The following is a 16,515-nucleotide window of genomic DNA, read 5'->3' as shown; positions in this document are numbered from 1 at the left end:
CCAGTTCATTTCCGAAAATCAACCAAATATAAGTGATCAGATACAAATGTGAGCCACTTGAAGAGGAAAATATTAAAAAATGAAATTATAGAAAAATCCATTTAACAAAATATTTCATTTCTTGTTTTATTATATTTGACATTTATTTCAAAACCTAATATGCTTTGTGGCTAATTTATTGCTTTTTATATATCTGGAAATTCCAAAGACAGCATAAAGTACCTATCAAATTCCTACCCACAATCGTGAATGCCACCATTTAATCTTTTGTAAACATGACCAGTTAATAATCACCCATAATCAATGATTATTTAAGAGAAAGTGAAAAGTAAATATAAAATACAATTGCATGATTATGTGAGGCACTCACTATGTTTGCTCAATCATTTCTATAAGTGCTGAATTTTTTAGGTTCTTTTCCAGTTTTCAATCTGCAGCAGCTCGGCTCAATTTCACTGTAATTCAATTCAATTCAATTTATTTGATTTCTAGACCGCCCCCTCTCCCCAAAGGGACTCGGGGCGGTGTACAGGCACCAAATTAAAAAACAAAACAAAAACCATACACATAAGAATGAATACCATTAAAATCAAATTAAACCTTAACCCCTGTACAAATTATAAAAATTAAAACTCGGCCTAAAACCAACCCGTAAAATTTAAAATACCGACTGAGGTGGGAGAGCTGGGATTAGGCCAGGCCGGCTAAATTGAACAGGTGGGTTTTAAGCTTCTTACGGAAGGAGCGGAGGTCCGTGGTTATTCTAATATCAGGGGGAAGGTCATTCCAGAGGGTCGGGCCCATCACAGAGAAGGCCCTTGCCCTGGGCGTTGCCAGCTGGCACAGCCTAGTGGACGGCACCCTGAGGAGTCCCTCTCTGTGTGAGCGGATCGGCCGCAGGGATGTATGGGGCAGGATACGATTCCGCAAATACCTAGGTCCTGTGCCATGGAGCGCTTTAAAGATGATAGTCAGCACCTTGAAACGCACCCGAAAAGCTACAGGTAGCCAGTGCAGCCCGCGCAGGAGAGGTGTTACGTGGGAGTACCTAACGACTCCAGAAACTGCCCGCGCGGCCGCATACGCTACCTTTTAATTTAACGAAATTCTATGGGAAATATTAAATATTAATCTTATTACATGTAATTCCATGGTGTCACTAACTTCATTCCTAATGTCCTCTCTAACATTTCCTCATTGCTGCCCTCTTCACTGTACCTATCCTGACCACTGAGTTTACCATTATTTCCTGCAGCTGACCATGCATATTCTCCCATCATCAAGTTTGCTTTTCGCAAGAAAGAAAACAAAAAGCACGAGGAAGCAACAAAACCACCATTCAGAGTGATGCAGAAGAACAGGGGGAAAGCAACAAAGAGTCACTATTTTAGGAAGAGTATGGGAACTCTGAGAAGGCTATTAGGATGAGGCAGAGGTTTTTGCCTGTAGAAAACTCCTGCCTCTCAAGAACACTTCAAAAATTATCTTTATACCGTATTAACTATAGCTATATAGGAGAAGGACAGGCGGGGGAGAAGTTAAAAGAGGCATAGGTTTAGAATCATTGCATACAAGAGAACGAAGTCCAATGCCCCTTGAATGCCATCGATTCTTATCAATCTCTAACCAGGTGCTAACCATTAGTCTGAGAAGATTTCTGTGCATGGGCTTCAGCAATAAAACAGTCATTTGGAACTTCTGCATTTTTCATGCCTTACAAGACCTTTGCAAGTCCTTCAGCATGAAGATGCTAGTATCTAGTCAGTGCAGCCTTTTAAGTAGAAATGGTTTTAGTTATCATTACTCCATTCCCTTGCCTTGTTGCACAGTTTCTTATTCTGAATGGCCAGATGAGGATAATTTGTGAATTGTCTTAACGAGGTGATGTCACAAGCTCATCCCTTTATTTTTTATAGAAATTTTGTTACATCAAAGAGAGATAGATGATTTTCCACAAAACTGGTCATGTTTGATCCCCCAAGTCATCATTCTGGTGGAAACCAAAAATGTTACAGTCATTTTGTTTTCTGAACTTTCTTCTGAATCCAGAGATCACTGTTTCAAATCCACGTATCAAGGTAGTTTGGATTCTCTGTAACCTGCCAGGATCAAATCCCTGTTGTTTTCAGAACTCAGCTATTCTTTCCCTGGCGTTATAATAATCAGACTTTTCCCATGTTTATATAACAATTTTGTCTGACTTGAGAATCATTGCCTCCTGCCTCAGGATGGATTAGATTTTGTTGTTAATTATTAAGAATTATCCAAAAGAAGCCACGCTTAATTGCCTGTGATATAAATTCCTGGCAAATCAGATATAATTATTGGGGGTTTTTCCCCGTTATTGTTAAGGTAAAAGAGCAGTGTTAATGAAATTGCATACTCCAGTGAATCTTGGCTTCTCCAACTATTGCAACTTTCAGCTAAACTTACAAACCATAAGGGAAAAGTTATATTTGGAGATGCTATTCTCTCTCCAGATATGGTTTAGGTCACCCTTCTAATTTAGCACATAGCTAGATTTTGGAGAAACTAAGGTATAACATAAAGGATGGTGCCAATTGGGGAAGGCTGGTTTAAAATAATGCATAAATAGGCCTGCTGTGTCTAACAAGCTTTTTAAATAAAAGTGTATAAAATAAACTTTTTTGTTGTTATTTTTGGGATATGGTACATGTCTTCATTCTGAACCTTGGATTTCCTGACTTCATTCTTGCAAATTCAGGCTATTTGCTGGTTTTCTGTTCGAGTTATATGCTCCTTTTTCCATTTTTTATATTACTCATTTTTGTCCTCAGTTTATCAGACTTCTTTATGCAACCATGACATCTTATAAGATGCAACAGATGTCTTATATGATGCCTTGTTTTTCTTTCTCTGCAGTGTTGTTTTTGTTTGGATCTTTATTATCTTGTTTATCAGAGTTTCTCAAGCATCCTGAACTGTTTTTTCCTCTAGGATTTCCATCCATGGAATCCTTCGTATTCTCTTAGTTTGTTGAAGTCATTTGTCTTAAAGTCTAAAACACTAGTCTGACTTTCTTCAGTTACCTGAGCCTGCATTTTAGTGAATTCTAGGGTGACATAGTCATTCTCTCTCAAAGTTCTTACAATGCCCACTCCTTCAACCATTTCATCCCTATTGGTAAAAATTAAGTCTAGTAGAGCTGAATCTCTTGTTCCCTCCTCCATTATTTGGAGAATAAAGTTGTCAGCTAGGCATATCCCAAACCTGCTCAATCTCCCACTCGCTGCAGAATTTGTTTCCCAGTTGATGTCTGGGTAATTAAAGTCCCTCGTTACTACAGTAGTGTGTTTCCTGCACACCTTGGCTTAGCTGATTTGCAAAAAGTTCATCTACTTCCTCTGCTTGGTTGGGTGGCCCACTCGCCTATTGCAATGTCATTTCTTTTCCCCCAAATATTCACCTATTCTCTGCATTTTCACCATTAGCTCAGTTAAAACATTAGACAACTTGATTTCAGGAATCTGAGCAGTGTAGAATTAATGCCTGCTCGGTTCTATTATTCTTGACCACTCCTGCTGAAACTACATGTTTGTACAAGATCTGAATGCAACCAAGGCAATGCATCCCTTCTACTTTGCATGATATATCAAGATGACCTTTAAACAACAATTGAGAGAGGTAGTCAGAACTTCCAGAAAATCAGCTTTTGGGGAAAACACTCAGATCTACCAGAAAGTCAACTTTTCTTTAACCTGTCAGGAGTGTGACGGCCTAAGAAATTTCTATGTCTATGTAAAAATTTCATGTTTTGTCTGTGCACCATTTATTAAGTGATTACCTATATCCCTCTAGTATGGAATCAATTATAATTAAAGTATTTTTTAAAAAGTCTTGATGTGTATGCGTGCTTATACATTTGCATATACATTACAACACACATGTGTTTATAACATTACATTATACAGGATATAGTTTCTGGGCAGGTCTCAGAATAAAAAAACAACATGAAACAGAATTCTTGCCAATAAAAGTTAAGGAAGCATTCTCTCTGTTATGCTTCTGCCAGCAGGCAAAAGAGTTTTTATTCACTCTGCCTTATTGATTTGTTTTTGAATTATTAGGCTTTAATATGATGGAGTTATTACTTCTTACTCTTGAAGAAGTTGAAGATTTAAATTATCAGGGTTTTAATGTTTTAATTCTAGCTTCTCATGTTATCTGTATGTAATCTTATGTTGATGAGCTACACTGATTTCTGTGCAACACTTTATATACTTGCTTACAACTAGCATTCCACCAAATGTAGTGCTTAATTGCTCTTACTCAGAGGGAAGCCAATATGGAATTAGAGCCTTATTAGAGGTTACACTAAATGAAGAAAGAATGAAGGGATTACAGGAGTCCCCATTTATGACCCCAACTGAGCCCAATCGAGCTTGCTTAGCTCCATTGCAAAACAAGACAGTTGTTAAGTGAGTTTTGCCCCATTTTATGACCTTTCTTGCTACAGCTGTTGAATCATCACAGTTGCTACGTTAGAAACATGGCTGTTAAATAATTCTGGCTTCCCCAATAACTTTGCTTATCAGAAGGTCACAAAAGGTGATCACGTGAACCTGGGACACTGCAGCCATCATGAATACATGCTATTATCATGTGACCGTACGGATGCTGCAACAGTCAAGTGTGAAAAAGATCATAACATTTTTTTTCAGTGCCATTGTAACTTCACTAAACAAATGGTTGTAAATTGAGGACTACCTGTAATATATTTCTACCTATATAGGAAATCTACAGAAAACTTAGCAACTTCTCAGAACAGTATCCTTAGCGTAATAAGTGAACAGTTCAGAAATAGACAATACATTGCATCTAGTATCTAGTAATGTAATGAAATGTGTATGCTTAACTATATATAGCATGGTACAATGTTACGTCATACTCATGGCACAATATTTTCCGATATGCATGTCAAGAATAGAAATAGATAGTGGATATCAGACTTGTGAATAGCCATTCACCTATTTCCTAATTATAAATAAGAACTGCTTTCAAGAACACTACTACGCTAATTTCCTGTCTTTTTTAGTTAGCTCTATAAATTGGCTAATACAATCCACACATTATCTAACATACAAGTAAATAGGTGAGCATTCCTTAGCTTCTTTGTGAAGCTGCACAAACATACAGAATTTTTATTCAGTATCTAGTTAATCATTTTTGTTTCTCAAAAAAGCAAGTTAATTATTCTTACACCTTTGAAAAAATAGTCTACTTCTGCCTATTTAGCTGTGACGTATTTCAATGAAGCAACTTGAGGAAACAGATAGAATTTCCTGTAATCTTAGCTTAATCCTGTAAATTATCCTCTCTTTTCTTGACCTGCAAAAGCTGATCAAATGAATGTAAAAATGGTTTATTTGCATATGTGATATCAGAATTCAGGTCTACTTAATATGCTTTGGTTCATCTTGGTATAAAAGTAATACGTATCTTGAAGAATTTTCAGTCTTGAGATTAGACATTTTCGAACGTGCCATTCTTGCAAACAATTGCTGGATCTGCATTGCAGAATGAAGCATGAAGTTATTGGAACTCTCACATTCTATAGAAGCTGAGCTTCTTGAGCTTCTATCTCAAGTAAATTTCTGATTTTAATGGTACACACGTTTTTTTTCAGGTCTGGGACTGCATTCTTAGGGGCAGGAGCAATATGGCATGGAAGTTGCTAAGCCTTGTATGTTAGCTACCAACATTACTATTGTAGAATCATGGAAATTGCCTGTGTTGCTGGCTTAAGGAGAAAACATCTGGCAAATTCAGAAGGAGGGACAGTTCCTATGGTGGCAGAGCAGCAGGGCAATGATACAGCTTAAGACAGAAGTCTACAAATTCTTGTGTAATCTGTTTTAGAGGAAAAAATAAAATTAAAAGATGGCATATCATTATTTAAATCAATAAAAATATGGGATAATTCTACCCAAGCACACTTTCTTGTTGTTGATCAGAGAATAGGAGCAAGATGTTCTACAAAGGTAGAAAGGAAAGTGTGTGTGTGTGTGAAAGGGGGAATAAGGTGTCTACCTCATATAAGGACTGTCACATATTCCTCAATGTACTATAGCTGTGATGGTGTGCATAGGTGGCACACAGAACACTCTCTGTGGGCACGCAATTCCATCGCCACCTGGTGTTTGGGTTTCCGGCACACGGGTGCCCACTGGCCAGCTGGTCTTTGGGTTTCTGGTGTGTGTGCAGATGTTCTGGTTTGGGCACTTGGTGCCGAAAAGTTTTGCCATCACTGCACTATAGCTTCTTGCTTGAATTTGCTTAAATGAAACAGATTGGACATTTGCTTGAGCTGATAGAAATATAAAGAGAAGGCTTTCTCAAGAATGAAAGTATACCATCCATGCCAAATGTTTGCTAATAAATACATAAGATAACCTTGAATCTTGGTGCATATCTTCTCAGTTTCTGATACAACTGGAAGTATCTGCCTTTTAAAAGCCCCACAATTCTTTGGATTAATGTATCACTGGAATTTACCTGTTTTTGTTGGAAATTTAAAACAGGGAGTGTCTTCCAGCTGCTCCTATCAAGGATGCCAACAGCTGGTACTAATGAAATTTGCCAGAATTGTTGGGCCCTGGTAAATGCCTGAAGATCCCAAGTGTATTGTAGGCACCAGCTTTAAGAACTATTGTTCCAGCAAATGGACACTGCTCTCTTCCCCCCCCCCCCACTGCTTCTATTCCTCCCCCTTCAAAAATTTGCATTTCTATGTGTGTGATTTGCAATTCTGCAGCAGTGCATAGTATAGAAAGTGCTGGGAAGAGATTTCACCTGAGACTTTGAGAAAAAACAAGCCTCTAGCATTTAAGAATGAAAACATAGTGGTAACGACTGTTGGAATCTCAGCAGCCAGGAGTATTTGCATCCATCTTTAGCGCATGAGAATGTCAACATCCTGCCTTGTCTGATATTATCAAAGTTAAAAACAATTCACATATCTAGAATCAATCCCTTTCAACTCAGTGGAGAATATTTTTGAGTAGACATATATAGGACTACTGTAGGAGTGACTATATTTTTGTTTCTGCTAATTTTAATGAGACATAACTCATCAATGATTTTTTCTCATTGATTTTGGTGGCATGGAGGAAATTTAGGCTACAAACCTGAATACACTTATTAGCGACCAAATTCTATTGAATATTGTGAGGCAGTCTTCTGAATAAATATGCAAGAGGTGGAACAGCATGCCATACAGTGGTTTTCAGCAGGCTTTTCGAAGATTACTTTACTTCTTTATCACTTTTGGCAATATAACAATTCAGTTCTGGGCTATTCACAATCTTTCTGTGGTGAATATTAAGTCTCAATTTACTTTAGAAGCGAGCAGCAGTAAGTCCACTGTAGCAAATTCATTACAGGACAGTAGTCCTTGACTTACAACAGCTCATTTTATGACCGGTCAAACTTACAATGGCACTGAATAAAGTGACGTATGACTGATAAGTCGTAAAGTGATTTATTTCACACTTATGACCTTGCAGCATCTCTTACATGATCAAAATTGAAACACTTGGCAACTGATTCGTATTTATGATGGTTGCAGTGTCGCAGGTTCATATGGTCAACTTTTGCGACTTTCTGATAAAAGACAATGGGGAAGCCAGATTCACTTAACAGCCCATGTTGCTAACCTAACAACTGCAGTGATTCACTTAACAACTGTGGCGAGAATAGTTGTAAAATGAGGTAAATTTCACTTAACTGGCTCACTTAGCAACATACATTTTGGGCTCAACTGTGGTCATAAATCAAGGACTACCTGTAGATTTTAATGATGCTTGGCTCCAGAGCTTACATTATCTTTTTCTATGCCTATGTATACAATTCTGTACTAATTACACATGATAACTCATTTCATCTAGAGAAATGATTCTACACATGCATTAATATAGGGCAGCGATGGCGACCCTTTCTTGGCTCGTGTGCCATAAGTGGGGGCAGCACAGGGGGGTCATGTGCAGGCGTGCCGCACCCATAATGCAATGTGCGACCCCCCAGTGCACATGGGCGCACTACAGGCGCGACCCTCCCATTTTTGCATGCTTTTTTTCACTCTCCCCAGGCTTCAGAGACTTTATAGGAGCATGGGGAGGGCGAAAACAGCCTCCCCCGCCCCCCCCGGAAGCCCTCTGGATGCTTCAGGGACCTTCAGGAGGCTTCCCTGAAGCCTCCGGAGCAGTCAAAATGACCCTCCGAGCAAACAAGAAGTCCATTCCCGAACTTCCGGTTTGCCTGTAGGGCCATTTTTTTGCGCTCCGGAGGCTTCAGGGAAGCTCATGAAGCCTCTGGAGGGCCTCCGGGTAGGGTGGGGGAGGCTCTTTTCGCCCTCCCCAGGTTCCTATAAAGGCTCTGGAGCCTGCAGAGGGTGAAAAATGTCTTTAAAAAAGGGTGAACTTAGCTGGCCAGCGCGCGCATGTGCACTGGCCAGCTGATAGGGCAGCACCTCACGTGCCCTGACAAATGGCTCCGCGTGCCACCTGTGGCACACGTGCCATAGGTTCGGCATCACTGATATAGGGGTTAGCAACATGGCACTCACAACCCTCCCCACCATATATAATATTCAACGAATATGTTTTTAAAATAGCCCCAAATCTTGAAAAATAACAAATTTCCCAACTTTCTCGTTAATCATAAATTTGATAAGTCCTACAATAATAAATGAATTCAGGTTTTTAAGGTGCCACAAGTGGTTTGCCAACATGCTCTCATTTTCCCGATGCCAGAATCAAAGTGGATTGCCATTCTCATACTCTAGGATGCTTTTTTAAACTTTAGCCTGCAGTTTTGGAATTTTTTTCCCCCTTTGAAAATACATCATTTACAATTTGAAGCCCAAATCTCACTTCTGCTTCATATTCTATTCTTATCTCTCAAGACATTTTTTCTCTATCCTGGAATAGATCAATAAGTGAGTGTGAGTTGGATTTTAAAATAAGACTCATCTGTTTCCTTGAATTTAGGCTGCTATGATTTTATTTCTCCCAATTGTCTCTTTGGATACCGAAAGCTTTGGAACGTGAACATTCACTATCATTACACAAGTGTTCCTACAACTTTTTCCACATGTTCTCAGAGGTCCAAAAAGATAGGACTCCCTGATCTACCCTAACTATAAGGTCTCTGGTAGGGTTTGGTAATTGTGTTTTTATTTATTTAAAATAAATAAAAGATGGGGACTGATGATCTTTTTATTGAGAAAAATATGCATATTTTAAAAGGCCAAATATGTTCCGCATTACCACACAATTTTTCCTAAACTTTTTTATACCTCTAAATTTCTCTAGCACTATTCCTCCCCCCCCCCCAAAAAAAGCAGTTGGATGCCATTTTGAATTTAAAATCTTACTGAAAATGTGGCATACACCCTAAAATGTACTTCAAGTGAGTTAAAAGAAAAGACTCCACCTCCACCCTATCTAATAGAAAACAGAAAATCCTAGATCTATATTATATACTTATTGTACCATTACAGGCCCATTCAAACAACTTTAGATGAAATCTTCAATAGATTGCCAGTTTTGATATAGCAGGATATAGATACTTTGGCAATTTGTAGCATACAAGTCAATTTGTGACATCAGCTACAATTTCTAGGGCCAGCATATGAGTGCTTAAGCACAGAGTAATTCTACCTTACCAGGAGAAAGGGAAAGATGGAGTGACAGGAACACTCTGTGGCAAAGCAAAAATCACATTTTCGGATTGCAAAAAATCTACACCAGCAATATTTCTCAATCTCAGCAATTTTAAGATGTGTAGACTTCAATTCCTACAATTCTGCCCTCCAGGAAAATACTTTTTAAGGGGAATATCGAAAAACCTCTAGAGCAGGGCTGTGAAATATGTGGCCCACGGGCTGGATACGTCATGCGCTGGCCACGTCCATGCCCGGTTTAGTGAAGGGGAAAAAGTTGTGGTACGTCACATGATGACGTGAGTTTGATACCCCTGCTCTATAGGCAACTGTCCCACTACATGCATTGCACCCTAAGACCTTTTATACAGCCCTTATTTGCTAAATAAGGAGTAAATTTGATTACACCATATTACCAAGAGAAGGAGAAAGGGCCCTTCACTGGATGTACAATACAAGTAATCTTCAATTTATGAACTGAGTCTGGAATTTCAGTCACTAAATGATGCAGTCATTAAACAAGTCATCCCATGAATGGGTCCGATTTTATAACCATTTTACCACAGTCGTTAACAGAATCACCTGGTCGTTAAGCGAATCTAGCTTCCTCAATTTACTTTGCTTGTCGAAGCCATTTGGAAAGGTCACAAATTGCAATCATGTAACCACAAAAAGCTGCAACTGTCATAAATGAAAGTCAAGTCCTAACCATCCAAATTCCAATAACATGATAGCAGAAGTGATGCAAAAGTCTAAGTTTGGGGATGAGACGAAAGACACCTTTTCTGAGACTGTTGTAACTTTGAACTGTTTATTAAACAGACAGTTGCAAATCAGGAACTACCTATAGACACCCAATCCATCAAGAGTGCTTTAATTTGGATTCCTGCATTGAGAAGGGGTTGGATTCCATGTCTTATTTTTTTCTGAGTCCTGCCATCCTCATTTTTAAAAAAAATCTTTCTAGACCCCTTTCACCACATACATCCTATTGATGCTGTCAGTAAAATGGGTCCAGATGTATCCACAGTATCTGAATGTATAAAGCAACTTACACGTCTTTACAAGCTGTGAAAACAAAACATTGCCCAACAAAAATTTGTTTTTCCTCCCTCCTTCCCCAGTGCAACAGCGTTGCTAAAGTTCCTTTTGATGTAAGGGGCCCCAAAGGTTGACTTTGATCATTTCTCTTGTTTTTTCAGAGAAACATATTTTAGAATTCATCCTTATCCACAAATGCCACTATTCTATTTTCCGAATAATTCTGTCACTTCACACACATTCATTTATTATTATTTATTATTTCTTCCATCTTCTGGACTCCTTGTTTGAGGACATGACTAAATTCTACCATGGAAAATAGTTCTAAATTAGTTACAAACTAAATCCAACCATAGACAATAGTTCTTTTATTGACGTTTTCTAACATTATTAAATTCCTGTGTACTGGGGAGGCAGTTCTTAATTAGCCCTCACCTTACACTCATCAGATTTTAGCTCCAGAACCAATTTTCCCTGACACAACTCCCTCCAAGCATGCATCATTCATGTAGTAACATCTTGTTCCAATCCTCTGACTTTTGAGGTAGTTAGGACAGGAAAAAGCAGGAACAAAATGCATTGTAGGCATTTCTGAAGGACCATATAAAGAGCTGCAGTGGGCCAACTGTGTCACTGCTGACACCATCCAGGTCTCCTGGCTTGACTGAGAATAGCATGTATTTGCAAAACTATCCTTTTCTGGTTCTCACAAAAATCCAAAGACACCTAGATTTGAACCATAAGAGAATTTGGTTTTGACTTAGAAAAATCCATACAAACCATCCCAAGGTAATTTGGAAGATATGGCTTAGAATGAAATATGAATCAGGCCACTGACTTCGGTTCTGACTTGGAGAAAACCAAAAAACATGCCACTGTGGTTTATAAACATACACTGTTTTATGTCTTGTTAATACAATATGCTCAAAAGAAACCACGTCAGTATTAAATGTGTGAATATAGACATTTTATTTTTTATTTAGAAAACAAAATGTGATGCTCCAGAATATATATTTTGATCTTTTCACAAACATCACAACACATTAAAAATAGGCAGCGTCCTGAAGGTGACAGTTATCAACTATTTCTGCTTATTGCTGGTGTACAGATAGTAAGGAGGACAGTGGAGAATTTCTGGCAGAGGTGAAATGCTCACATCACTTTTGCATACTTAATTCCGGTCATTACAAGGAATAAAGTAAATATGCGCAAGGCTTGGAAGAATGAATAATGTAATACAACTCAGAATGTAAGTGTAAAACCAGAGGAAATCCAGGTTCAAATCATCATTCAGCCATACAAGTCACTTGGAACCTCATAGTAACTTGTATGTTAGGCTAGCATACAGGCTACTAGCTGGACACTAAGGAGAGGTTAGGGTGGTCTGATGGATTGGAAAGTCAGTGTAAACAGTGAACTTGAATGCCCCTGTTCAAGTCCATCCCAACCAGGGACCTAGTGGAGATTGTGGTCAGTTATTTTATGACAACTGAACATCTCTCATAGGTTAACATTGGGAGGATAAAATGAAAGGTGATCTTATGAACACCATCTTGTACTTCTTAGAGAAAAGGTAGGATATAATCATAATAAAAAGTAAAAAAAAACCGAATACTTGACTCTGAACACTAACCTTTGAAAGAAAGATAAAATATACATAGGGTGTGTTCAACAATAGCCTTGAAACTGAATTAACTCATTTGTGTTCAATGTATTGAATAGTTAACTAATCCAACAGCCTTAATTCACACAATGCATTAAGCATAAAAATATCTAGCAACATTTAAAACTTCTCAAGGTTGATAATCTGTGCAAGTTGGTTATGAAAACCCAACAATGGAGTGAAAAAGCTCCTCTGAGCATATACAAAATCTTTCTTTATAGTGAGCCACATCATGCCATCTAAAATGGGTTTTGCAAGGCATTCCTTGAAATGTCTGTACAATGTATTAGATACAATAAAGGTACCTAACAATACTATTCTGTCCGCTGTGAAAAGAAGAGTTACAAGTACACTGCAACACAATTAAAAATAGAATGGGATTCTTTGAAAGTGCAAAGCACTTTCATCATTGAGAAAGTTGACCTTTGCTTATTTCAGGGACAGCCTCTGAACTGTTCTTAGAAAATATTTCACAGTGGTTTTGTCCAGTGGTGGGATTCAGCCAGTTCGCATCACTTCGGGAGAAGCAGTTGTTAACTTTCTGAGAGGTTTGGTAAACTGAGGGATGGAAGAAATCATTAGGGCAGAGAACCGGTTGTTAAGTTATTTGAATCCCACCATTGGGTTTTGTCCAATCTTCCAAATCTGGTCTACAGTCCCAGGATTTTCTTGTGGTCTCCCATCCAAATACTAATGAGGCCGGATCCTCAGATTCCAGATCTCCAAGTTTTCTAGAGACTGCCACTTACCCAACTTTCAGCAGGAAAGTTTTTGCAATTAAAAGGAAATGGCCTTCTTTCAAATGAGAGGGCACAGCACCTCTGCTTTCCAAGTTTGCATGCCAACTAGGCCTACCTGGAGTCGCCTCCGGGCCTCTTTCCCTTCCCAGACTCAATAATTACTCTCAACCTTTTGTTATGCACCGACCGGCAGGTTAGCACCTGGCCCGCCTCTCCACCGTACACTCTTACTTACTTGAGGAAGTATCTCTGACCCGTGTGCGTGAGCGCCATCTCCCAGCCGGGAGGAAGCGGCAGCTCATCCGTCACGTCGTAGGACTGCTGGCGGAGGTGGGCATGCTGTTGAGCCGGGGTCGGGGTGGCTCCCGCCCCGGTGCCCAGCTGAAGAGAAGCTGGCGAAGAGTGAGAGCGGACGTGGTGAACTCCGACGGCAGCGCTGCTAAGCCGGGGAGGGTGGCTGCCCGAGTCGGTGCTCGACTGGCGGGAATGAGATCCCGAATCGGGCTCCTTAAAAAAAGATTCGGGCAGGATCTTTTTCCTCCACGAGCTGGGCTTGGGGTTCATGACCGAGTTGAAGAGAGCCTCTAAGTCAGTGTCCAGATCCTGGGTGACATGGATCACTTGCTGTCCCGGCGGGGGAGGGACGGCAGCAGGATTCATTTCTTCCTACCTCGAGCCAGAAAAGTTTGCCGCGGGACCTCGCAGAGAGGGAGAGGCAGAGGGTGGGTGGGGGTTAGAAGCAGGAATTAATCAGAGCCGGCAGGCCAGGATCCCTCCGTCTAAAGTTGTCTTGCAGACCTTCCAGTCTCCTTTGCTCCGACCGAGACAAGAGTCCTGTAGCTACAATCGGTCTGCGGCGAATTAAGTTTCCGAAGCCAAGCTCTCTCGACCTTTCTCCCCCCCCACCACCACCACTCCGCTCGTTTGCAAAAAGGCCTCAAGCAGAAAATGCAAGGCGGTTATCCCCTCCCTCCCCAAAGTGTCTCTTTATCTCGCAGGATCTCCAAGAACAGTTGAAGCAAATCCAAGGCAAGCCCCGAAGGAAAGTTATGCAACTCCCCCTCCCCCCCCTCAGAATTTGAGAGATCTGCTACAACTCCCCCTAAAGAAAACAGCTCCTTTAAAGGACTAAGGGGAGAGAGAGAGAGAGATCTTCTCCCGCGGCTGTCACGAAAGGCAGGGAGGAATTCCGAAGAGGGCCTGGGACTCGAAGCGACGGGGGATCCGGCGGGGAGGGACCGGTGCGACTTAGAACACTGAGAAGCGAACGTTCGGGTTTGGAACGTTCCCCTGAAATCTCAGCCGCGCTCTGCTCCAGGCCTGGCGTCCTCTTCGTCCCGTCCCCCCCGCCTCGCGCGTGCAGAGGGCGGCCCGGCTCAGTCACTTTCTACCATTATTTCTCTTGTCTTAAAAGATGGGCGAAGGAGCGACTTTTGCGGGACGGAGGGTAGTCGGTCCCTTTTCTTTTCTTTTCTTTTCTTTACATACCCATCCTGTAGATCTTGAAGGGCTGAGCGCTTCTACGGTGGCGCCGCCGCCGCGATCGACTATACCAAACAAACTTACCCAAAACTCTCAGAGTTAGGGCGGCGCAGAAAGTTTGGCAGCTGCATTATTCATGAGCTCAGCGTCTGGGACCAGTCCGATTACACGGTACACCCACTTGCCAGTTCTCCCTCCCACGGCTCGTTTTTTGGAGAGCCGGACCCTGCTGGATTTTTCAACTGGGAAACAGGAGCCTCCTGGGGGTGGGCTGAGGGAGTTTACGGGAATCTAGGACGGAAATCAAGTAGGGTTATGACTAACAACTCAGGCAAAACGCGTGCCAGGGCTTCCTTCAGCTGCTCCTTTTGGAGCTTTAGCTAAGAAGTAATCCAAAGCCAGGATGCAACGGATTTAGGACGGAGACAGCCAACTGTCTAGATATTCCACTTAGATTGGCTCTTGTGGATGCCAAATCCGCTTTATACTTGTTTTCAATTGGGGGGGGGGGGAAACTTGATTGTATTGCACTGCCAAGCTGTAAGGAGGGACCCCTCACATCCTGGACATAAATTGTTTCAACTCCTACCCTCAAAACTATACAGCACCGCATATCAGAACAACTAGACACAAAAACAGTTTCACACCCCCCCTCCAATGCCATCACTCTGCTTAACTACTAATTCTCACAACACTGTCAATAATACACCAAGAATATACTATTATTATTCTTATCTTCCTTCCTAGTATCTATCTCTCCGCACTTATGATTATAACCATGTTGCTCGTATCTTTCAATTTATAGTTTTTATTGTTTCCTAGTACGATTTTATAGCTTATTAGTAACCTTGACTATCACCAGGTGTTGTATCTTTTTATTCTTGAGGAATGTATTTTAGTCTCCTTATGTACACTGAGAGCATACGCACCAAAGACAAGTTCCTTGTGTGTCCAATCACACTTGGCCAATAAAGAATTCTATTCTACTCACTCCAAATTTCCACTTTATCTGCATCTTGCTCCCAACCCAAGTGAAGCAGCATAGCGGTTACTGGGTTAGTATGATCCATGTATCTGAGCAGGCACAAAATAAAGCTAACATAGTAAGTTCATGCCACATATAAATACAAAGCAAACCAACCATAATTGACATAATGGGTGAATCCAATTGAAGAAATATCCCTAGTTGGTAGATTTAGCTTAGTGAAAAATCTCAAATATTAAACTTCCGCTGGCCATGCTTACATGGTCAATGGGAACTTGAACAAAGTAATTACAGAGCTACAGATTTGCCAACATATTCAGAGTTCCTCAGCCTTCTTTTCTTACAGGTGACACATCTGAATAAAAATCTCAGCAACACCTTACAAGACACATTAAACTGAGCCATCAATGAGCCTTTGGTTGCATTCTAGAAATTGCATTTCAGTCCTTACAAGAGAGCTCCTCTGCCATCATATGTACTTTAATATTCACTAGAGACTTTATGGTTCATCAAAATTATATTTAAACAAACTCTGATAAACGAGAGTCAATGGGAACATAGCAATTAAAATACTATTTATTCAGCACTCACAGTAGTTAAGCCTAAATTAGAATCAGATTTAAATATCTGCTCAGCCATGATACTTACCAGATCAGTAAAGGCAAACCATAAAAAACCCTAATGAAGCTTAAAACTTAACATGTGGAGCAAATAGAATTGATTTTTTAAAATTGTGATAGGTTAGATGTCTAATAGGATGGTCAGTACAATTACAGTAGAGGGAAGCCTTCTGTCATATAAAAACAAATATGCAATTATTTTAATTTTATATTTTTATATTTTTATTTATTATTTATTTATTCTTCGCACTTCTAGACTGCCCCCTCTCCCAAAAAGGACTCGGGACGGTGTACAGTCCACA

The 16,515-nt window shown here is 40.2% G+C and overlaps 1 protein-coding gene across 1 annotated transcript in view; it reads right to left on the bottom strand.

The window, feature by feature from the left end:
- Window positions 1–14,821, bottom strand: part of WWTR1 (WW domain containing transcription regulator 1) — a 100,407-nt gene extending 85,586 nt beyond the window's left edge. The window contains exon 1 of the mRNA XM_081956159.1: window positions 13,362–14,821. Within this exon, the coding sequence (XP_081812285.1) occupies window positions 13,362–13,786 (425 nt within the window). The 5' untranslated portion in view covers window positions 13,787–14,821. The remainder of the gene's footprint in view (window positions 1–13,361) is intronic.
- Between the last annotated feature and the right edge of the window lie 1,694 nt (window positions 14,822–16,515).

The sequence above is a fragment of the Natrix helvetica genome (genome assembly GCF_964273705.1).
Source record: "Natrix helvetica genome assembly, chromosome: 5".
In the NCBI taxonomy this organism is placed as follows: Eukaryota; Metazoa; Chordata; class Lepidosauria; order Squamata; family Natricidae; genus Natrix; species Natrix helvetica.
The sequence above is the reverse complement of the archived record's forward strand: the minus strand, read 5'-3'. Positions and strand labels throughout refer to the sequence as shown.